General features: G+C 40.1%; 3 protein-coding genes across 3 annotated transcripts in view; 1 reads left to right on the top strand and 2 right to left on the bottom strand.

Annotated features, from left to right (window-relative positions):
• The window catches only part of gpx3 (glutathione peroxidase 3), a 257,310-nt gene that overhangs the window by 153,193 nt on the left and 79,364 nt on the right, over positions 1 to 24,753 (bottom strand). The window lies entirely within an intron of this gene.
• Positions 998 to 12,594, bottom strand: LOC132857106 (cationic amino acid transporter 2-like). The gene is made up of 12 exons (XM_060887084.1): positions 12,444 to 12,594; positions 9,029 to 9,401; positions 8,201 to 8,356; positions 7,946 to 8,111; positions 7,722 to 7,858; positions 6,628 to 6,850; positions 6,402 to 6,538; positions 5,624 to 5,726; positions 5,408 to 5,538; positions 3,949 to 4,115; positions 2,955 to 3,063; positions 998 to 1,342 (listed from the first exon to the last, which is right to left on the bottom strand). The coding sequence occupies exons 2-12, from the start codon at positions 9,396 to 9,398 to the stop codon at positions 1,212 to 1,214; spliced, it is 1,830 nt and encodes a 609-aa protein (XP_060743067.1). The 5' UTR covers positions 9,399 to 9,401; positions 12,444 to 12,594; the 3' UTR covers positions 998 to 1,211.
• Positions 24,629 to 24,753, top strand: part of anxa6 (annexin A6) — a 33,483-nt gene continuing 33,358 nt past the window's right edge. The window contains exon 1 of the mRNA XM_060886600.1: positions 24,629 to 24,745. The gene's annotated coding sequence lies outside the window, so the exon portion shown is untranslated. The remainder of the gene's footprint in view (positions 24,746 to 24,753) is intronic.

Raw genomic sequence — 24,753 nt, 5'->3', positions numbered from 1 at the left:
AGGCTCCCCGTGACCCGAGGTAGTTCGGATAAGCGGTAGAAAATGAGTGAATGTTGCACTTTACAAACAATAGACTCACTGAAATAAATAGTTTTTATATTTTTCCAAATACTTTCCTTTCCTTTCCTTTTTACACACGTACAAGCGATTTTATTTTAACCGTAATTTAACTGAAATTTATATTCCTAGTTTATTTGTATTCTTTTCTGTGACAAATAAAATGTGACATTACCAAATCTTTTCCTTATGATGGTGTTTGTCTGGTTTTTATTTTGCTTTGCACACTGTTTTCATACCTTGCTGTATCTTTGATGCTCCTTGAACTATCATTACCCATTTTCACAGTACACCAGCTTTCTGTTGCGCCGGCATAATGGAAATGAACTTATAGGACATTTTCAATGTGTGTGTAGACACACAAAATCCAGTGATGTCACACACACACACACACACACACACACACACACACACACACACACCGTCTGTTTCTGCAGCTGGATAAACGTGGACACTTCCTAAACTAATACATTTTCTTTCCGTGAATCTGATCTAAAATGAGCCAGGACTCTATTGGCGTTCATTGTGTGATGTGTGGTTTTTCCCTCTGTTGATAATCTTACACTGAATTTTAATGGTTAAAGATAAAAACCTTCAAATTTTAACATTTACTTTGAAGAAAAGATGAAATCAGGGTGAATGAGTTTAGACTGTAGAGGTAATGATGTGTACGGCGTGACCCAGTCATGTGTGTCGCTAATAATCTCTCTGTTATTATTATGAACATACACATTTTGGAGGTATGAAGCATTACAGCGGGTTTAGTAAGAACCCTGTTGGGCTTTTTAATCATGTTCATAAAACATCTCAGTAGTTTCTTTGCGTAGATCTGAACTCGATTGTAGAGTTTTATTTAAAATCTAAATAAAAGTTTTGTCTTTAGTTTCTTTATTGGTGAATATTTTGTGTCTTAAAATATTATGGAAAATATATCCATATGTCCATGGAGTAATATTTTATTTTCCGTAAAGTGCCAGTTATCAGACCACAGTGTGAGTCATGGCTCTGTTCAGAATATGAAACATTTTCTTATAAAATCTTATATAAAAATGAATCATTGTTCCACCATTATGTCATAATGTTAACAAACGTGTGTTAAACTCCTCATAATAAGGTGATCTCTAAGCACAGTATTTGATCTTTAGACGCTGGTGTTATAAATTTTGTCCTTTAGTTATGTCTTTCTCTGCGGTTACATCTGTAGTTTCCAGGTTGCTCATGTTTCCCAGCAGTCTCTGTTTCTGGACGCTGTTCCTCACTCCATACCCAAAGTAGATCAAGAGTCCTGTAGAGGGTAAAACCACACACACACACACACACACACACACACACACACACACACACAAAGATCTACTATACACCCTCTCAGGACAATGCAATTTTAACACTAGAAAAAAGAAGCACACTCTTTAAAGGAATAAACCTAAAATCGCTCCTAATTGCTCCTTATACTCTTAAATATATAGATTCCAGAAACCAAACAAGGTTTTCACAGTGATGCTGCAGAAGAACTATTTCTGGTTCCCCAAAGAATCTCCCCCAAAAACAGTTAACAAATAGTTCTTTACCCTTGTATGGTGTTCAGGTCTGTGGGACCCCATATTCATAAACATCAATAGTTTTGAAAAACTTTGCTTCCTTGTAAATTTGTTGATTTTTTTCCCACTCATAACTTGATGAGATTTGATTTTCTTTTTTTTATTACGTTTTATTAAGAAAACAACAAAAAACAAGTAGCACTTTAATTAAAATATGAGATGTAATAAAGGTAAAGGACAAATATTAACCATATATCGTCGCTGTCGGGCGGAAACCTCGTATGTCCAAATTTGGTCAATTTCATATTTTTTCACATATCGATGCTATTGGTCAGTCCCCACGTGGGTCTGTTATTTTTACAAGTTATTAACCAATCTAAAGTCTTGAAAATAGCTTGAGCGCAAATCTCATAACTCCATTGGACACTTCAACTGTCCACCTCTTCCTCACTCCGCGGGAGAGCTTCACGGCATATTTCTCCTCAAGAAGAGTCGCAACGAATCAACACGTCTTCTGAGGTAAATGTCTTCAAAACACTGGGCTCAAAGAAAAAAAAATCTTGACCCCCGCTAGTTCTGGTGCTCGTCTGAGGACAGGAATTTAGCGCAAGACAATCCACTGCAACGCGGACTAAACCCTGTGCACTGCAGATAAGGTACGGCGTTTTTTTAATTTCCTGAAAAATAACGGTTTTGGAGATACGAGGATTCCGCCTGACGTTTATATTGCTTGTCATTGGGTTGAAGTAAACATCTGTAGAGTATTTTAACATCAAATTTTTGATTCTGTTGAATTAAAAACCCCAAACATTTCAGCAGGTCCAGCAGACCCACCAACACTGTCTGAGTAACAAAAATACGAACAACATACAAGGGTTAAAGCAACCCATTTTTTTCTCAGTGCCATAAAGAACCTTTTCCACTACAGAGAACCTTCTGCACAATGGAAATGTTCTACAAAAATATGTAACCACACACCCTGACAAAGAACCATTTTTGTTGAAGTGAATGGACCCAAAACATAGATCTTTATAGATCGTTCCAGTTTGAAGGCCTACTTCTTCTTCTTCTTCTTCTTCTTCTTCTTCTTCTTCTCCTTATTATTATTATTATTATTTACAAATTTAGATGAGAAAATGCAGCACATTTTGTCTACAATATTGCTAGATACAGAGATACAGTACAACACCAAAAGTAATGGCACTCACGTCACCTTACACCCTTTTTTGACTTATAGAACTATTTGAATATAAAAGCTTCATGGCTCTCCAAAAGTGTTTATAAAACATTCTTGTTAAAAAGAACCCCAATACCCCAATGAACCCCTTTTGCTGTAACCCATAACCCCTCATTACTTACCCACAGCCATCCAGACAGCGTAGCGGATCCAGGTGGCTCCTCCGAGTTGAACCATCAGGTAAATGTTGATGAATGTACTCACCACAGGAAGTAAAGGCAGAAAAGGCACCTGTATAGAGAGTGATGTGGACAATTGTTCAAAAAAAAAAAAAAATAAGAATCAGATCAATTCTACTGTGTGTTAGGTTAACTAGGTTACTTAGGTTAAGTCCACAAACTTCATCTCCCATCATGCACCACGACCTATGAACCTGGCCTTCCGGACTCAACTTCCCAGTTACACACATTTACACTGTCAGTCAGGCATTATACCTGAGACCTTTAAGTTACTCACACACACTTTATGTCCTGTCCTTTTGATTGTATGTATGCTTATGTCCTGTATTTCTGCACTTCAGATCTTTTGACCTGACCGTAGTGGCTGCAAGACATTGTAGATCATGAAGGCCATGTTTGTTGATTGCATTGTGTTCTGGGAGTTATTGTATATTCCAAAGTGTTGTATTTATGGTGCAGTCTGAAGTGTGATAAGACCTTTGAGATCAGAAGGTGCTGGTCTGCTTTTTAACTTTGTAGAAAAGCATCACTGTTTATATCTGATTAAACAGCTACAGGAAGCCAGCGGAGAGTGTATAATAATAGAGTGGTGTGGGAGAAAGTAGGAAGGTTGGAAACTTGTCACTCAGCTGCACTTTGGATCACTTGCAGAGGTCAAATTGCACAAGGAACAAGCTGTGGGAGTTTGCAAATGGAGTTGACCACACATTGTGTATTGGTATGTCAATAAGGATCAAATGTCCCCAAAAATATCTTATTGTTATGTTCTTGCTGGGACATTTGGCAGGACCCCACAAGGGAAAGAGGAAATAAGCCAAATGATTATCTTCTGATGAATGAGGTTATGGTTAGGGTTTAGGGATAGGTGTAGGACTAGTTTGCTACATTGCATGGTCTTAAGAATTGTGAGGATGTGTGTGTGTGTGTGTTTTCTCACCATGAAGGCTGCTTTAGTGGGATTCTGAGGCTGCCTCCAGATCACCAGTGTGCTGAGCAACATTAAGAAGAGGGTCACAGACACACACACCAGACTCCAGACCTCCAGCCGAAGCAGTGATGTGATGGCTTTGGACAGCAGAACGGTCAGGACCACCACCATGAAGACTGTGGAGCACCGGACCGAGAGCGACAAGAAAAACATCACACTCTTAAATTACACACTACTGAGTGATTTTATGTAACACATTTGGGTGATTTGTGTAGTTATTTTTTTATATAGTACATTAAAGAACAATTTATTGATTTCCAGAACAATCAGCCAAACCGTGTTTGGTGTCTAAAGTTTAAACTAAAGTCTAAAGTGAGTCTTTTGGATTGGAATGGAGGTCTGCAAGTATAAGAAGTCTCTCATTCAAAATCCAGTGATGTCTCACACACACACACACACACACACACACACACACACACACACACATACACACAAGCACACACACACACACCCATACACACCCACACACACACACGTTGATGTAGATCATGACAGTTTCTGTCATCTATGCACACGAACTCAATGTGTAGCTCAACTTTGTAACATTATGGGGTGGCCGGTCAGTATGGCTCCGCCTTACTGTAGACTCCGCCCACATTTTGTAGACAGAATTGTACGAAAGTTGAAATCTTAATGTCTATTTTGGAATAGACAGACTTACTTACTTGTTAGCTATTTTCAAAGAAGCAAATGTCAAACACCAAATATGTCAGAACATGTTTTGAGGTAAATTAAGGTTAATTGAGGTAAAAGAAGTATGTAATTTGTGTACGAAGTTATAAAAATTTTGATATACAATTACAGTAAGTGCTTCAGATTGAGCAGATTGGTCCTGGATGCACCTGGATCAGGATCAGGTACTTCGATAGAACTCATTGTCTAGACTTTTTCCAGCTTTGCTGTTTTTCCTATGTACATTTCCATGTTGACAAATATATTCATGTTCTAGAGGTTTTTTGTGTATGTGTTTTACTTGTTAAATGTTAATAATCCGTCTCTTACTACAAAACCTGACGATCACATTTTCTGTCTGTGTCCAAAGGGTCCACTATGGGTTCTCTGCGTTCCTTGCACCTCCCAAAAACATGCTAACTGCTAGAATGCTAGAATGTGAATTCTAGGCCCTAGGTGGATATAAATGTGTGTGTAAAGGATGTCTCCCACTCTCACACACACACACCCGGCATTCATGGGAAAGACTCCAAACCCACTGTGACCCTGTGACCAGAATAAAGCAGTTAGGATAAAGTGAATGAATAACAGTTGGTTGTGAGAATTAAAATATTGTAAAGGCAATTGTAAAGTATTTAATAAACTAAACCAAACAAGTCAGTATGAGTACAGATGAAGTGTCTTATACTGAAATGTGTGTAAATGTGAGAGTGTTTAAGGGTTCAGGGGAACGTACCGATAAACACGGTGCAGACGGTGACGGTGTTTGACGTTTCCTTGGTCGGGTATGATGGAGGATTTAAAAATCTGAACTTTGACACCGAAGTAATGCTTATTTCATTCTCTGCAGATTCAGTCTCACGGTACCTAAAGAGAAACAAACATTTAGTAGAGAATAAAATGATTGCCGATCCATAAGGGTGTGTCAGAGGCATTGAGCATGAACACTGACCTCAGTATGAGAATGCAAATGGCCACAAGTGTGTAGGCGAACAGAGTCCCAATCGACATCATATCAACCAGAGCCTTCAGGTCAAATAACAGCGCCATTATAGCTGAGGATAAAGCAAAGAATATGTCTCTGTTTTTATTCTCTTTTTAGCCTTTTGTGTCCACTGATGTCCATTCATCAGCTGGTGAGAAGGTCAGTACATTCACATGGGGTTTTCAGGGTGGGAAAAGCCACGCGATGCCACGGTGGCTTAGTGGTTAGCACGTTCGCCTCACACCTCCAGGGTCGGGGTTCGATTCCCGCCTCCACCTTGTGTATGTGGAGTTTGCATGTTCTCCCCGTGCCTCGGGGGTTTCCTCTGGGTACTCCAGTTTCCTCCCCTGGTCCAAAGACATGCATGGTAGGTTGATTGGTATCTCTGGAAAATTGTCCCTAGTGTGTGATTGCGTGAGTGAATGAGTGTGTGTGTGTGCCCTGTGATGGGTTGGCACTCCATCCAGGGTGTATCCTGCCTTGATGCCCGATGACGCCTGAGATAGACACAGGCTCCCCGTGACCCGAGGTAGTTCGGATAAGCAGTAGAAGATGAATGAATGAATGGATAAGGGGGTCTGCCAAATGCTGTAAATGAAATGTCTCCAAGTTTTACGTGTGTGGGGTGCCAATATTTTTGAAACTGGGAAAAATGTGTTTTAATGTAATGTTTTAATTCTATGCCGCATTCGTGTATTTTTAAGCTCAAAACATCACTTGTGTGTTTCAGAGTCTCTTTCCTTACCTGCGACAGAGCCGGAGGTGAGGGTGGCTGTGGCGGGACTTTGCCTCGAGCTGACTTTACACAACACTTTGAAGAGGAGGCCGTCTCTAGCCATGGCAAAGATCACTCGAGGCATCGGGAACATGGATCCCAGGAGGCTTTGAAATACAGATTTACTTTCTTTCAGTCTCACTTTCAGAGTGCATCAATCTGTATTAATCAGGATATCTCCTAGAATTCTGTTTACCTAGTAGAGAGTGCACACAGGGATCCCACGGCGACTACGTACTTGGCGGCAGACCAGCCTACGTAGGCGAAGGCGACAGGCAGAGGGCTGTGGATGTTCAGCAGGTAGTACGGCATCATTAGTGTGAGAGCAGCTGAAACGCCGAAATAAGCCAGGAAACAGATGAGCAGTGCAAATACAATGCCCAGTGGGATGGACTTCTGGGGGTTCTTCACCTCCTCACCTATAATAACACATTCACAGTTATTCCCAATGCTCCAGATATTTCCACAATTTAAACATTATAAATCACACTCTAAAGACTTTTATTTCTAACTTTTCCTTAATTCCTAAATTAATGTCAATGGATATTCTTCTTCTTCTTCTTCTTCTTCTTCTTCTTCTTCTTCATATTATTATTAATGGTGCTCATGAATGAGGTGTCAAATCGACCGGCTCATGGAGTAGAGGTGTGCTATGACTTTTATAAGCGATCCGACAAACGATGTTTGCACAGCGGACGAAAAAGCGAGCAAGAAAATTCCATAGAAATGAATGGAAAATTTGAACAACGTGGACATGTGACATATCAAAACACTCAGAACAATGAGGGGAACTCGCTCACGGGTATTCTGATGATGTCACGTGATGTCACGTGAAAATCAAAAATTAGCACAACATGGACATGTGACATATCAAAACGATCAGCACAATGAGGGGAACTGCCTCACGTGTATTCTGGTCACGTCACGTGACATCATGTGATGTCGCGTGAAAAACAATTAGCCCAACATGGACATGTGACATATTAAAACAATCAGCACGATGAGGGGAACTTGCCACGTACAAGCACCATTCACATTTTCTTCAGGAAATGTACATTCTAGTTATAATTATTATTTAAATCTAAAGTTTTTCCAATTTTTTGTATACCTGTATGTTTTGTGTGTAAATGTCCAAATGCAACATTTAAATATAATTAATATAAGGTTGCATTGGTTGAATACTAAAGATCAGCTGAGTAAAAAGTAAAGATAAGGCTTGTGCTTAAAATGTCACAAATGACCTCTAAACTTCATTTAGTAGCAACACACACACACACACATTTAAATTACCCGTAGTCGCAATGCAGTCAAACCCTACGAATGCATAGAAGCAAGTGGCAGCTCCTGCCAGCGTGCCCTCAAAGCCGTAGGGAAAAAAGCCGCCGTGGCCGAATTCGGAGGTAACGTTGACTGTGGACGTCAGGTTTCTGTAAAGACAGCACTGCAGATGTGTGTATGGTGATGTCTGTATGTCCTGTATCAGACTTTAGAGCTTTTCAGGAGTTCAGGCTTACTCGAGTTCTGCTGTGACATTCACTAATGTTTCCTCACTGATATACCAGTTCTCCAGTTTCCCCTTGATGAAGCCAGTGATGATGACAAACACCAACACCAGAATGTTAACGCTCGTGAAGACCTTGTTGACCGTCGTCGATTCTTTCACGCCGAATGCAAGAAGACCTGCGATTCAGAAGAACAGGTTTTAGATTCTGGGTTTATAGACTCCGTATATAAGAGTGGCTGAAATGACCTGAAAGAGCTTTCAGTACCGGCGAGAAGCAAAATAAGGCCCGCTGCAAAGAAGTCTGGGTAAGGAGCCAGGCCTGGCAGGCCCATGGCTGCGTGTTTGCTGAAGTATTTCGACATCACATTTCCGAGCATATCGTCAAAAGTGCCACTCCAGGCTCGGGCCACGCTGGAGGCACCTACACCAGCAAGAAGAATCCAGTTACTCAGAGGAACACATTTCTTCCTCTATCAGAGCATGAAATCATATTTTATACAGATTTTTTAGTCTTTTTAGGTAAACAATGAACTTTCTCTGGATCTTTAAATAAATATAAACATGACCACTGATGCACAATGTAAAGTGAATATACTGAATACACATGTGCTGCTTTACTGTAGAGTGTAAACCCACAGGATTGAATATATATTTCTAAATTTTTAGATTTATTTAAAATATATTAATAAATAAAAATAAAAAACATAATTAGGTCTAGCTAGAAAGTTTTTTTTTCTTTTTCTTTCTTTTTTTTTTTACATGTTTTTTGATTTCTTTATAATTAATTTAAACATTTTTTAGCAATTAAAATATTTTGATCATGTTGTCACAGATGAGAATAAAGTAAAACAGGAGTGTTTAATTGGAATTTTGTAAAATAATAGATATGAAAAATATGATAATGTATAAACTTTAGAAAGAAATTTAAACTGAGAAATTAAAAACAATTGTTTTTATTTAACATCATGTGTTTTCTCGATGTTTTGTGCTTATTCGTCCACCTTTATCTCTATTGCAGCTCTTTCCTGTCAAACTACCACACCATCTTTTCTTTAACCAAACTATTCACCATTTTTGTGTTCAGTTTTCCCACCTATGATGTAGGAGAGCAGCAGGTTCCAGCCGGTGATGAAAGCCCACACCTCGCCCACAGTCACGTAGCTGTAGAGATATGCCGATCCAGTCTTTGGTACTCGGGAGCCGAATTCAGCATAGCAGAGTCCGGCGAAGATGGAGGCCAGAGCAGCAATGAGGAAGGAGACGATGATGCTGGGGCCAGACAGAGATCTGGCCACCTCACCTGAGAGCACGTAGACACCGGCACCCAGCGTGCTGCCCACACCGAGAGCCACCAGATCTATAGTGCCGAGACAGCGGCGGAACGTGGACTCCTCACCTTCTGGGTCTAGAGGCTTCCTGCGGGACAGACCACGCAGGAACGAACCGACCTTTTGCAGGGACATGATCTAAGAGAGCCAGTGAGGTATGTGAACACTGATACATGAGCACTAGTAGCTTTGTCCTATTTGTATCTGAGATAACACCTGAGACCAATTTATTTATTTGGGCAACAAAGTGGTAAAGAAAACAATCTTCTAAGAGGAAAATCAAACACAAAAAGCAATTCCTTATATAAACTATTCACATTTTGTAGAGTTACAAATCAGAATTTGAAGCATGGTGGTGGGAGCATCATTTTCTAGGGATGCTTTTATCAACAGCAACTGGGAAACTGAAACACACTGCCTAAGAAATGATTCATGGGGTTAGTCAGTAAAGTATAACGAGGAGCTGGAGAAACGGGAAAACTGCACGTTTGAAATAGATTCGAGGCTATTGGTGAGTAACTGTTTCTGATTTGTTTTAATCTCAGAAGCCATTTTCTTCTCAGTCACACAACACTTAAACTAAAATTACAGCGTGTCCTAAGCTAATTCATCGATTCTAAAGTTAATGGAGTTTTAGCTAGCTAGTGTGTTCAAACAGACTTTATGTACAGTTTTATAGCGGCAGATTAATGATCTTATCTTGATGACTGTTTTTGTGTGAAGTTAAACAATAATTATGCCAGTTAACAGTTTAGCTGAATATAACATTCTGTGTCTGTAAACACAGGCTGCCAAAGCCACCATGTTGTAGAAACGTAGGTAAAGACAAAGTTAAATAATAAGCTAGTTCATTTTTTCATTTAACGATCTGCTGCACAATGTTTGGTGTTAGGCAGCAGGCTCATTTCTTTACATTTGAAGTCAGAAAAATTGGTTTCAAATAGTTTCTTTCATAAGGTTTCACTGTCAGATCATGAAAAGCTCTTAATTTTTTTTGTAGTGTAGTTTGGCCTTTTGGAAAAGCACAACATTGTCTTAAAGAACTGGGTTCGTATAATGGATGCTACGGATGGCAACAAAAACTAAAATATAAAATGGGAAATTATAGATCGAAACTGAGAGAGTCTGCCCTGAACTTGATGTGAACTCTCTTAAAAAGAAGCGATCACATGAATAAGTACCTGCAAAAAAAATAAAAAAGCCCAGAAAGGCATAGGTGAACTATTTACCCCCTTCACCCACAAGGAGAAACACAATGAATTTTGGAACGTGAAAGAGTGGAGCTCCTTAATGAAGTAAAGAAGAGGAACAACAGGTAGATCATCAGTGCAAAGACATTCTTCATTCACAAGCAGGAAGTTATCGATCAAGCACCACCAGTCGGTGACTTAAAAGACAGACGGACTGCTCTTTTTGATGCAATTCAGGTAAACATCTTTTTTCATTTTATAGTACGTGCTATATTGGCAAATTTTTTACATTAACACATTGTGACTGTTTTATTTGTGAATTCAATAGGATCACCACTGTAAACCTAGAGACAACGTTTATCAGAAGACTTACGTTCTGACACACACAAAGTTGTATTACTCAGATTTTTAAATATGACTTTTAAAAACACTGACACCCGATTCTGACCTACTTAGGATGATGTGGATATTACGAATGAAGTAATGAAGATTATCGTAACTAGAGGTGATATAAATTCTGACTCAGCCAGCGTAAGGATTGTTACTGAGGGAAAAGAAGTCCTGCAACACCTGGATGTACCTGGAGCCTAACAAGGGCTAATATACAGTACGCAATCAACCTCAGCTACACAAAAGAAATTAAAAATAATTTTGAGGTGTTTCAAAAAATATTTCTTGAGCTGGATGGTCTGAAAGCTAACCCGAAGGTTATGTCTCTAAAAAAAAATCTGCTGTCCTAAAAATGTGAGGAAATGGGCTATTGTTGCACATTTTATGCCAAAGTTTTAACGTTCATACAGATACAGCAGATAAGCAGATGTAGTTAAGGCTAGGTGGACCCAATAATCTGCCAATTTTGTCTATGTTGTTGAAATATATTTATCACATTTCCAGTGATTTATTATTATTATTATTATTATTATTATTATTATTATTATTATTATTATTATTATTATACATTTTTTATATTTTTTTCTTTAAATAAATCCAGTTACAAAGTAACTAAGAGAAACTAAGATGCTTCTATTTTCCTAGGAGTCCTGGATAATTGATCATTTTGCCCAAGTATTGGTTTTATAATAAATACAGATTTGTCATAAAGCTAGAATTGCTGTGTTATTTATTCTGATAGGTAAAATAAGTCACTTATTCTCAAAAACATTAATTAAACAAATTGTATGATCATTTCTGAGTAGAATGAAATAAAAATAAATAAATTAGAATATCTTAGATACAACATTTTGTAATTAAAATTAAGTTGTTTCAACTTAATTAAGCTTTAGATGTTAAGTCATTGTCAGTGTTCGAGTCCATGTTGTAAAACTACAGAATATGAGAGCACAGAACGTATGGACTTTTAATAAAGAGCAGAAAAATACAAATATCATACATTCATTTTCTACCGCTTATCCGAACTACTTCGGGTCACTGGGAGCCTGTGCCTCTCAGGCGTCATCGGGCATCAAGGCAGGATACACCCTGGACGGAGTGCCAACCCATCACAGGGCACACACACACACACACTCTCATTCACTCACGCACTCACACACTACGGACAATTTTTCCAGAGATGCCAATCAACCTACCATGCATGTCTTTGGACCGGGGGAGGAAACCGGAGTACCCGGAGGAAACCCCCGAGGCACGGGGAGAACATACAAACTCCACACACACAAGGCGGAGGCGGGAATCGAACCCCCAACCCTGGAGGTGTGAGGCGAACGTGCTAACCACTAAGCCACCGTGCCTCCCCTAGATAAATATCATTTTATTCTATTTTATAAGTTTATATTCAGATTTTTTTTTCTGATTTTCTTTTTGTTACTGAATGCTTTGTTCAGAAAAATTATCAGGAAATAAACAAAAAGAAAAATAGTATCAGAATATTTATTCATCACATGTTTATGCATCTATCGATCTATCTATCTGTCTGTCTGACTGTCTGTCTGTCTGTAAGAAAGCCATGATTTTTGTGGTAATTGGTGCTTACCTGTATTGAATTCTCGTCTCAGGCTGGAGTGACGAAGGGAAAGAAAAATATACATTGTGTTATTTTAAAACCCTGGGGTCACTTTATAAATCCCGCCTACAGCAATTTGTTTTATCATCTGTGTGATATGAGAGTGCTAATGGCAGGAGTTTGTTTGGGGACGGAGCCTAAAAGTAGTCTGGAGGGTTTCATAAAAAATTGTGTTCAATGTCATGTTGAGATGAAAGCAGTGAAGTTAATAATTCTCACACTCACACAGTGGCACGGTGGCGCTCACCGTCTCACTGAAAGCCGGAGTCATGCCTTCATAGGGAGCAGAAGGAGCGTGTTATTATTTCACATGTAGTAGGATTAAAGACTGAGGATTAAAAGGGAACTGTTGTTTTATATGTACAGAGCTACTCACATTACTTCTATCGATATATGCCCCATATGAAGGGGTGAATTTTCTACTCGCTCAGCTGGGGATCAGATAAGTTAAAGAAGTTTCCTCACTTAACCGATATGCAGTGTTTGTTCTACAATGTATGCTGTTCTAGTAACATGCACTTAGCATTGTTCAGGTATGACTGCACTGATCTTTACACCAGGACATGAGGCAGTGAGGGATATAGTTAAAAAAAAAGAATTTAAATATACTGTAAGTCTAAAATTAAACTATGATTTTTATTCTAGATTTCTTTAATATTCTGTAAAGCTGCTTTGAGAAAACCTCGAAACTCTCGTCTCAGTATCTAATGTCACAGTGTCTAACGTCTCAGGTCTCAGTGTCTCATATCTCTGTCTTACTTCTCAATGTCTCACTTCTCAGTGTTTCTTGTCTCAAACAGCTCACTGTCTAAAGTCTCAGTGTATAATGTCTCAGTGTCTAATGTCTTAGTGTCTAACATCTTGCTGTATAATGTTACAGTGTCTAACATCTCACTCTCTAATGTCTGTGTCTTACATCTCAGTGTCTTACGTCTCAGTGTCACACATCTTACTGTCTCAGTTTCTAACGTCTCATTGTCTAGGTCTCAGAGTCTAACATCTCACAGTCTAATCTCAATGTTTCACATCTCAGTGTCTAATTCTCAGTGTCTAACATCTCATTGTCTAATCTCAGTGTATAACATCTCACTGTTTAATCTTAGTGCCTCATTTCTCATTGTCTCACATCTCGGTGTCTCACATCTCAGTGCCTCACATCGCAGTGCCTCACATTTCAGTGCCTCACTTTTCAGTGCCTCACTTTTCAGTGTCTCACTCATTGTCTCACTTCTCAATCTCACACATCTAACTGTCTGAAGTCTCAGTGTCTAATGTCTTTGTCTCACATCTCACTGTCTAATGTCTCATTGTCTAACGTCTCAGTGTCTAACACCTCAATGTCTAATCTCAGTGTCTCACGTCTCAGTGTCTCACATCTCAGTGTCTCACGTCTCAGTGTCTCATGTCTCAGTGTCTAATGTCTGTTTCTAAGACTTCACTGTCTATTCTCAGTGTATCACATCTCACTGTCTAATTTCAGTGTCTCACGTCTCAGTGTCTCACGTCTCAGTGCCTCACACCTCAGTGTCTCACTCCTCAGTGTCTCACTTCTCAGTCTCACACATGAGACACTGAGACATGAGATTAGACAGTGAGATATTAGACTCTGAGACATGAGACACTGAAATTAGACAGTGAGATGTGAGACACTGAGAATAAGTATATAAAGTCTCAGTGTCTAAAGTCTCTGTGTCTCACAGCTCAGTGTCTAATGTCTTTGTCTCACATCTCACTGTCTAATGTCTCATTGTCTAATGTCTCCTTGTCTAACATCTCAGTGTCTAACATCTCAATGTCTAATCTCAGTGTCTCATGTCTCAGTGTCTCACATCTCAGTGTCTCACTTCTCAGTGTCTAATGTCTCAGTTTCTAAGACCTCAATGTCTATTCTCAGTGTCTCATATCTCATTGTCTAATTTCAGTGTCTCACATCTCAGTGTCTCACGTCTCAGTGTCTCACGTCTCAGTGTCTCACGTCTCAGTGTCTCATGTCTCATTGTCTAATCTCAATGTATAACATCTCACTGTTTAATTTTAGTGCCTCACATCTTATTGTCTCACATCTCAGTACCTCACATCTCAGTGCCTCACTTCTCAGTGTCTCACTCCTCAGTGTCTCACTTCTCAGTCTCACACATCTCAATGTCTAACATCTCAGTGTCTAATCTCAGTGTCTCACATCTCAGTGTCTCACGTCTCAGTGTCTAACACCTCACTGTCTAATCTCAGGGTCTAACATCTCACTGTCTAATCTCAGTGTCTCATGTCTCAATGTCTTACATCTCAGTGTCTCACGTCTCAGTGTCTAAAACCTCACTGTCTAATCTCAGGGTCTAACATCTCACTGTCTAATCTCAGTGTCTCATGTCTCAATGTCTTACATCTCAGTGTCTCACGTCTCAGTGTCTCACGTCAGTGTCTAATTTCATAGAGTTTTAATAAGTTTCTTTCTTTCTTTCTTTCTTTCTTTCTTTCTTTCTTTCTTTCTTCCTTTCTTCCTTCCTTCCTTCCTTCCTTCCTACACATTACCAAGATTAAACCATTGTTTTTGAGAGACATCAGGATAACCCTGCTCTACATTTACTGTTAGCATAACTGCGATCATTGATCATGTTTTGTAATTGATCAACAATAAATCCATCTGTTCCTTTAACAGACTGCTCGGCCTGTCTAACTCTTCAGTGTTAACAATAGTCTACATTGTGTGTGAGCAGTGAGTACTCCACTCTCTTGCTGTAGGACACAGTGGACAGCTCCAGATCTTGGCTGCTTTCCTTTGAACAATACAGCAAGCGAAACAAAGCTGCATTCAGGAGTTTGTCAGCAGCAGCAGTCCTGCACACTCACTCGTTGTGACCGAGCTTTCTCCAGTGTCCCATTAAAGCCCTGCTAATCTTATACGGAATCTGCTCCGGCATGCTGGAGCTCTAGAGTTTGTCTCGAGACCCACGATGGCTCCACAACACTGAACACACGTTTATATTTCAGTCTAATCTTCAGTTTAAACAAACATGAAACAGGGAATGTTTTATTCTTTATGCACTTGCAGAGCAGCTCTCAAAGTTTTACATGTAATTAAGCAATAATACGAGATAACCTGGAAAAAGCAGATGAAAGATCATTTCAGCATGTTATGGCTTGTGATCACATGATGTAATGCGAATAATATAATAAATAAATAAATAATTATATAATATATATATAAAAAAATATTGTTTTTAAAAAATGTATATTAAACATATTATGTATGATTTTACAAACTAATCTAATCTAATGTGAAAAAATGAATTGCTTTTTAATTTTGAATGATAAAGAATAGGTTTTTTTTTAATCACACAAACAAATACATTTTTAAATTGCATGTAAAATTAAACAACCTATAAAAACACTGCATGCAGAAAATGATTATTATTTTTAATGATTATTAGGTGAAAACAAAATTAATTGTTTGTGAAATAAAATTATTGCTTGCAAAAAGATCACAAATTAAAAAGAATTGAAATGATAATGACTAAATTGAAAAAAACAATAATTTTTTTTTTTTTTACTTTATTAAAGCTCAACAAGTGTGTAAAAAGCCACAAGTGTGCACTGGATGTATTTGCTTAATTACACCTGCAGTTTATTAAATAATAATAATAATAATAATAATAATAATAATAATAATAATAATAATAATTTATAACTGTGCAATGAAAATAGAATTTATTTTACTATAAATGCTTTTAGAAAATAAACAGCTTTCTTTACCTTCTTTGCAGAAATTCTGATGCTCTTAGAATCAGTTCTGTTTAATCTCCTGAAGCAAAATGAATTTTTTAAACATTTTTCTGCACATTATATACAAGTGTGGTCTGTTTGTCCCTCCCACGCTGCAGAATTGCAGACCAAAAAAAACCTCTTTTTCTCAGAACTTCCCAGCCTTATTCATAAATCATCCATTCTTAGCTTCGGAGTGCTTGGTGAGATCGGACTGAGACGTGCTTGATATGAAAATTGCACTTGTGTCATGTGACATGGCTTGATGAAGGGATTTTGAAAAGTTTTACATGATGAAAATGTTCCATGTTGATTGAGTGTAGTCTAGCTGCAGTGACATGCCTGCGCACTAGAGAGCACCAGAGAACAGCAACAGCTTTGCAATTATACTCCCAAACATTGCTGGATGGACATTTCAAGTCTATCCAACAATCTAGAGCTTTTGTAATTCTTTATTCCTAAGTTTTCATCTACAATGTTATGCTTCCTTGATAGTCTTGTTTTGTGTTTATTATCATTTGTTCTTGGACTTGTCTCTCTAAATGTATATTATGTATATCATCTTTAGGACAAACAGCTGCAAATTAATTTCCTGTTTTTGCTTCATGAGTACAGCCAAGCTGTGTAATTTAATTGCTAATGCTTAACACTGTATCCTCTTTGTATATGTAAAATGGTCACGCATGTAATCTGCAGAGTAACTCTTAAAGATTCTATAAATTCATGCAGTAAAATCTGAGAGTAAGACAAATGAAAACGTCAAACTTGAAACATGATCTTTTTTTTCTAGAGGAATCTAGACACAGGGCACGGTGGCTTAGTGGTTAGCACGTTCGCCTCACACCTCCAGGGTTGGGGGTTCGATTCCCGCCTCCGCCTTGTGTGTGTGGAGTTTGCATGTTCTCCACGTGCCCTGGGGGTTTCCTCCCGGTACTCCGGTTTCCTCCCCCAGTCCAAAGACATGTATGGTAGGTTGATTGGCATCTCTGGAAAATTGTCCGTAGTGTGTGATTGTGTGTGTGTGTGTGTGTGTGTGTGTGTGTGTGCCCTGTGATGGGTCCGTCCACTCCGTCCAGGGTGTATCCTGCCTTGATGCCCGATGACGCCTGAGAGGCTCCCAGCACAGGCTCCCAGTGACCCGAGGTAGTCGGATAAGCGGTAGAAAATGAATGAATGAATGAATCTAGATACTTGAACTCTTGACTGAAGAAAATGGAGATGTAGACACTGTTCTGTCACCCATTTTCAATAAACAACAAAACCATAAATTAAGGTTTTTGTTTGACAATAAAATGCGTATTTACTCCAATAAATCACCATACATAGTGGAAAATAAATAAATTTTTTGCTAAATGTAACTTTTTTGTAAACACACACTGTATCATATCCATCAACAACAGACAGCTTCCTGATCTAGCCATGAGAATGATTATAATATGCTTTACTTATGTCAAAGTTGTTCCTAACGGCTGCCTGAGTAAGTGTCAGTTCTGCAAATTCCAACTCCTAGAACACACCACAGCTCACCATTATTGTGGCACTGGACTCCATTACCCACAACACACCTGAACTCCCACACTAGCAGACACTGTCCTACTGATCAAGTAGAATGTTCAGCTACTATTGTTGGGCCCCTGAGGCTCTTTACTCTTCTGCTTGCGTGGGTGCTGCATCATGGCTGACCCTGTGCTCTGAGCCCATCTTCCAAAGCTGAGATATGTGAAGAAAGAATTTCAAGTATATGTGACAAAAATAAAAGCTTCTTCTTCTTCTTCTTCTTCTTCTTCTTCTTCTTCTTCTTCTTCTTCTTCTTCCCCAGGATCTACATTGGCATTCCAGACTCAGTTTCCCATCAGTTTTTCTCAGTGACTTTAAACCTGGGCTGGCGACAGCAGAGTGTAGGTCCAAATTTGTATCTTGCCCACCCAATGATTTTGATATTTTTTTATTTTAGTCTTCATCAGTCAACTTGTCCATCACCAAACAAGAAGGGACTCAAAGCCGATCCTGATGTAGCCCACCTCCACCTTGAACTCCTCTGTCTGACCTACAGCACAAGATCGGCACTAAAACACTTCTCCACCATTTCTCAGGCATCTTCTCACTCTTAAAAATGTTGTTGAACAATCTAAATAGAAACTTCACTGCTGTCTCTCCTAGACACTTCCACACCTCCACGGGTATGTCATCTGGACCAACAGCCTTTCCACTCTTGATTTTCCTCAGAGCCTTCCTCAACTCATCCTTTAAAATCTTTGATATTTCCTGCTATAAAATATTCATCTCATCCACCCTGTCTTTCCCTCTCATTTTCCTCATTCAACAGCTCCCCAAAATATTCCTTCTACCTTCTCTGCACACCCTTCTCGCCTGTTAGCACCTTTCCATCTCTATCTTTAATCAGCCTTATCTGTTGCACATCCTTCCCTTCTTTATCTCTCAGTCTTGGTAATCTGAACTAGTCCTTCTCACCTTCCCTTGAGTCTGACCTGGCATACAACTCATCGTATGCTTTCTGTTTGGCCTTTGCCATGTCCCTCTACACTCTGGGCTGCGATTCCTTGTAATCCTGTCTACTTTCTTTAGTCTTTTCTACACCTTACTTCTTTTTAGCTAGCCTCTTCCTCTGAATGCTGTCCTGGACTTCCTTGTTCCACCACAATGTTTCCTTATCTTCTTTTCTCTTTCCAGTCTCCCTGATCACTTCTGCTGTAGTTTCCCAGTCATCTGGAAGCTCTTCCTGACCACCCAAAGCCTGTCTCAGCTTCTGTCTGAATTCCTCACAACATTTTTCATTTTTTCAGCTTCACCACTTGGTCTTCTTGTCTGTCTTTCCTCTCCTCTTCTTCCTGACCACCAGAGCCATCCTAAACATCACCATATAATGCTGTCTGGCTACACTCTCTCCTACCACCACTTTGCAGTCATGAATCTCTCTCAGATTGCCTCGTCTACATCAAATGTTGTTTAGCTGTAACTCATACCTCCACTCTTATATGTAACTCTATGTTCCTCTCTCTTCTGGAAATAAGTGTTATATACCGTCATTTCCACCCGCTTAGCAAAGTCCACCACCACCTGTCCTTCTAGGTTCCTTTCCTTAACACCGAACCTGCCCATCACGTCCTCATCACCTTTGTTTCCCCATTGAAGTCTGCACCAATCACTACTCTCTGGCATCTGGGAATACTCTTCATCACTTCATCTAACTCACTCTAGAATCTCTCATTTACTTGTGGAGCATAACCACTGACCACATTCAACATTACCTCTTAAATTTCTTACTTCAACTTGATTATCCTGTCTGCCAGTCTTTTCACCTCTAAAACATTCCTCACAAACTCATTCTTCAGGATCACCCCTACCCCATTTCTCTTCCTATCACACCATAACAAAATGGTGTCCCCCTCCAATACTACGTATTTTGTTCCCCTTCCACCTGGATTCCAGCACACACAGTATATCTACCTTCCTTCTCTCCATCATGTAAGCCAGCTCTCTACCTTTCCTTGTCATTGTACGTTGAGTCCCTATTCTCAGACCTGTACTACTGCCTTTTTCTCTTCTCTCTCTGCCTACTGTACAAACTCTTCTCCCTCTCCTCCTTCCTCAACCAACAGTAGCCCAATTTCTGCTGGCACCCTGTAGGTCAACAGTGCCAGTGGCGGTCATTGTTAACCTTGTTCTTTACCAATCCGGTATGGAATTTACACAGATACATGTTTAAATTTGGCATGTTTTATGCCAGATGCCCTACCTGATACCTTCTTCTGAAAAAAGTCAGATGATTCACAAGATTAAAATGTGACATATTTATTGTTTAGATTGTATTAATTGAGGTAGATAAAGCGCCTCAGTTCAAATTTACATTAATATCAGCAGCTCTCCATCTACAATCCTGACCTCAGGACATGATATTAATATTTATACCTGGTTTTTGGACCTGGGACTTGTTTTTATCTTTCCACCTCTGGTTAATCTCCTGGTCCTTTTCTTTTTCAGACACTCTTCAGGTTGTGCTTCAGTCCCAGGTTCAGATTCTGCCTCAGCTTCCTACTCAGCCATAGCTTTAACTTCTCCCTCAGCTTCTGCCTCAGTTTCAGCTTCATTCTGAATTTCCCTCTCTGCTTCCACCTCAGCTGCTGACTCAACTTCAGCCTCAGCTTCTGTTTGACTTCTGCTCTAGCCTCAACTGCCTTAGCTGCTGACTCAACTTTGGCCTTGGCATCTGTTTAAATGTCAGCTACAGCCTTAATGTCCACCTCAACTGCTGTGTCAACTTCTCCTTTAGCCTCTGCTTTTGCCTCCACTTGTCTGAAATTATTGAGATGATTTTGTTTGTTCACCGAGTGGCAGGTAAGTGGTTTGCACTTCCTCATCTAAGACCTGGTGGCTTCAACCATTTCCTCTGCTCCAGCATCAAATTAGACACATGAGGAATGAGGTGTGCTGAGGCAGGAAGGAATTAGTACGTACAAAACTTAAACAAAAACAAATGGTACAGAGGGTCAGAGGGGTACAATGATCCTGGCAAGATCCAGGAGGGGAAAGCAAGGCACATGGCAAGGCAGGTAGTGGGACCGAGGCAGGTGGGGGGAGCTAGGCACACAGCAGCGTAGCCCTAGGCGGCCGAGCGACATCCACAAGCAAGCAGAAAGGAGGAGCAACGTTCATGGCCTAGCAGAAAGGCCGAGCAACGTCCACGGCCCCACGGCCTAGCAGAAAGGCCGAGCAACATCCACGGCCGAGCAGAAAGGCCGAGCAACGTCCACAGCCGAGCAGAAAGGCCGAGCGACGTCCACAGCAAAGCAGAAAGGCAGAGAGACATCCACAGCCGAACAGAAGGGCCGAGCAAAGTCCACGACCGAGCAGAAAGGCCGAGCAACATCCACGGCCGAGCAGAAAGGCCGAGCGACGTCCACAGCAAAGCAGAAAGGCCGAGAGACATCCACAGCCGAGCAGAAGGGCCGAGCGACGTCCAAAGCCGAACTGAAGGGCCAAGCGACGTCCACAGCCGAGCAGAAGAGCCGAGCGACGTCCATAGCCGAACAGAAGGGCCGACCGATGTCCACAGCCGAACAGAAGGGCCAAGCGACGTCCACAGCCGAGCAGAAGAGCCGAGCGACGTCCACAGCCGAACAGAAGGGCCGAGCGACGTCCACAGCCGAGCAGAAGGGCCGAGCGACATCCACAGCCGAACAGAAGGGCCGAGCAACGTCCACAGCCGAGGAGCAGAAAGGCCAAGCAACATCCACAGCTAAGCAGAAGGGCTAAGCGACAGCCACACCTGAGCAGAAGTCCGCATGATAAACCCCTGCCAAGCCACCCCCAGACCCACGTACAGAAAAATCCTCTGCCACCTCCACCACAGGAGCAAAATAAAAACCAGATACAGGCCTGCAACATCCCCTGCGAGCAAGAAGTGAGGCAGCATCCTCCGTGGGAAACTGGAAGTGGAGTGGCATTCCCCACTGGAACAGATGCGGAGCAATGTCCACAGAAAAACAAAAAACCAAAAGAAAAATAAAACCAGAAGTCCAGGGGAAAAAAAGTTATACAAGGGATATAGAAAAGATGCTCCCCCAATTTTTTCGGTGCCAGGCTAGAAGCAATCCCGCTGGGTCTGTGAGTGGGGTAATGCTTCTGTCAGAAAAGTGGGTGTCTTCTTGGAGATTAAAAAACCCAAACTTGAAAAAAAAGGGAACACAGAGGGGACAAATTAGGCACATGAGGAACAGGTGTGCTGAGGCGAGAAGGGATTAGACAAGGGCGAGGTAGACATGTGAACACTAAACCTAAACAAAAACACATGGTACAAGTAAAAATCTGGGCGTGATCCTGACACCCAATGGTCTATGTCACATGTATCAACCATCTCGGAGAGCTGTTACTGTACCTAAAAAGGCGCTTGTATATGAAATGGCTTTCACGCTCTTCTTCCCAAAAAGAGCTTAAATCATTCAGATCACGGTCAGTAGGGGGATGTGGTAGCCTAGAGGTTAAGGTCTTGGACTACTGATCGAAAGGTTGTAAGTTCAGTAGTGTATTTTATGTGTAGATTATATGTTATCATGCCAGATTGACCACCTTTTAATATGATAAAAAAAACTAAAATATGTGAACAAGTGAATAGAAAAATAGTCTGAATAAGCCCTGTTTCATTAAAAATAATTGATAATTGATAACTGAAATAATAAAAATACAGCAATATAAATTTATTAATTAATATTAAATAAACATTGATTTGATTTGACATCTCATACGGAACTTTATCAAAACCTTCAGCAACAACTGCACTGCAAAATATATCTTGATATAACTGTATTTGAGACAAATAAAATCTAGAATCTTCAACTACTATTTTTTTTACATATTCATGTACAACATCGTGTGTTCCAGTCCCTGTGAACAAACTGTTACTATGGAAACGATAACACACTAGAGCAATGATATGCAATTAACAATTAATATAAACCAGTGAACTACTGAAGTACTGAATGTCTGTCAGAGCTGCTGTTATGGGAATGTGATCTTCTGTCTAATCACAATCAAGAATTCAAGAGAGCTGAGATATAATATTAAAAAAGATATAATAATTTTAAGTGCAGACGGAGTCATGAAACTATGGGAACTGTAGTGTTACTTCATGGAGTCTTTAGTTACTGACAGAACCCAGACCACCCTACAGGGAGACTGAGATTATAATAGTATGGGTGTGTAAAGTATGAGCATGTAAGCCTGACTGTGTGTGTGTGTGTGTGTGGGTGTGTGTGTGTGTGTGTGGGTGTTTGTGCTGCTCTGAATTCCTAGCCGTATTACGGGAATGACCCTGTGCTCTTACAAAAATAGCTCGGTCAGGATCTCAACTGTCACACACATGTAGCTCTGTAGTGTTCCTTGCTCTCCTAGAAGGCATCTCATTTAAAATTCATGCTGTTGGAAGGGTTTTTCCCCAATGTACTAACTGTTTATATTTAACCACGTTAACCTGTTTCCTTTGCTACTACCAGGTTACACTAGCATCCGTTTTAGTACAAACTGTCTAGACAGCAAGTCAAACTGTAGCTAACGGCAAATATTGCAAACTTTCAGGCAAAACAATGAAAACAAAAATACTCTTCTGACAGTTTTAGGTCATTTGTTTTGTCTAATAATTCCTTTTCACTGTTTGTTTATGAGGAATAAATCTTAATCCTAATCCAGATTTCTGTAAAGTTGTTTCGTGACAATTCTCATTTGTTAATCGCAATTAATAAACTAATAAAATCATTCATTCATTCATTTTCTACCGCTTATCCGAACTACCTCAGGTCACGGGTAGCCTGTGCCTATCTCAGGCGTCATCGGGCATCAAGGCAGGATACACCCTGGATGGAGTGCCAACCCTTCACAGGGCACACACACACTCTCATTCACTCACACACTCACACACTACAGACAATTTTCCAGAGATGCCAATCAACCTACCATGCATGTCTTTGGACCGGGGGAGGAAACCGGAGTACCCGGAGGAAACCCCCGAGGCACAGGGAGAACATGCAAACTCCACACACACAAGGTCGGAGGTGGGAATCGAACCCCCAGGCCTGGAGGTGTGAGGTGAACGTGCTACTGCTAACCACTAAGCCACCGTGACCCCCACTTTTTAAATCTTTGTTTTTTTAATCATTCTATTTTAATTTAAAGTCACTTTGAGTAAGACATTTATTAAAGTATGATTACTCAGATCTCCTTTTTAGCCCTTACTCATTTTTCTTAACTTTGATTTTTGATTTTTTTTTTATTCAGTCAGGCGGCACAACAACAGTCACATATTAAATTTTAAAAACGAGACAAAACAAGATAAAACGAGACAACAACATAAAAACACAAAGGATGTCATTTTTCCATAAAGTTAAATGATTAATTAATTAATTGCTTGTTATCTTACATATATTTACATAACAATTAAATACCACAATTAACAACATTTCCTTGCTAATTATTATATTCACCATAAATGATTAAAAAAAAATAGATAAAGAAAGTATATAAATAAGTAAAGACAATTAAAGTCCTGCTTTATTTCTCTATGACTTTTCACTGCAGTCCTGAGTAGCATGTGAGCTTATGAGTGCACTTTATCTCAGAACATTAACAATATCCTTATCTGCATGACTGCACTGCGGTTAAATCGTTAACGAGATGCATATTTAAAGCTAATTAACCGGAAAGCAAAAAAAAAACAAAAAAAAAACAAAAAAAAACAAATTGAAAGTTGACGCTGCGCGTGTGACGCTTTGCTGCGATGACGTCAGAGCCGCGTGAGAGCACCGGGGAGCAGCTGCTTCGCTGTCATTTCTAGGGCCGGACTGCAGCAGTGTGTGTGTGTGTGTGTGTGTGTGAGAGAGAGAGAGAGAGAGAGAGAGAGAGAGAGAGAGAGAGAGAGAGAGAGAGAGAGAGCTGGATAGAGGGAACCGTGTGTGTGTGTGAGCTGGATAGAGAGAACTCTGCAGGGAGAGCAAAATCAGGAGGTGAGCAC

This window comes from Tachysurus vachellii, chromosome 14, assembly GCF_030014155.1.
Source record: "Tachysurus vachellii isolate PV-2020 chromosome 14, HZAU_Pvac_v1, whole genome shotgun sequence".
Classification (NCBI taxonomy): Eukaryota; Metazoa; Chordata; class Actinopteri; order Siluriformes; family Bagridae; genus Tachysurus; species Tachysurus vachellii.
Note: the sequence above shows the minus strand (reverse complement) of the source record. Positions and strands in the feature narration are given on the sequence as shown.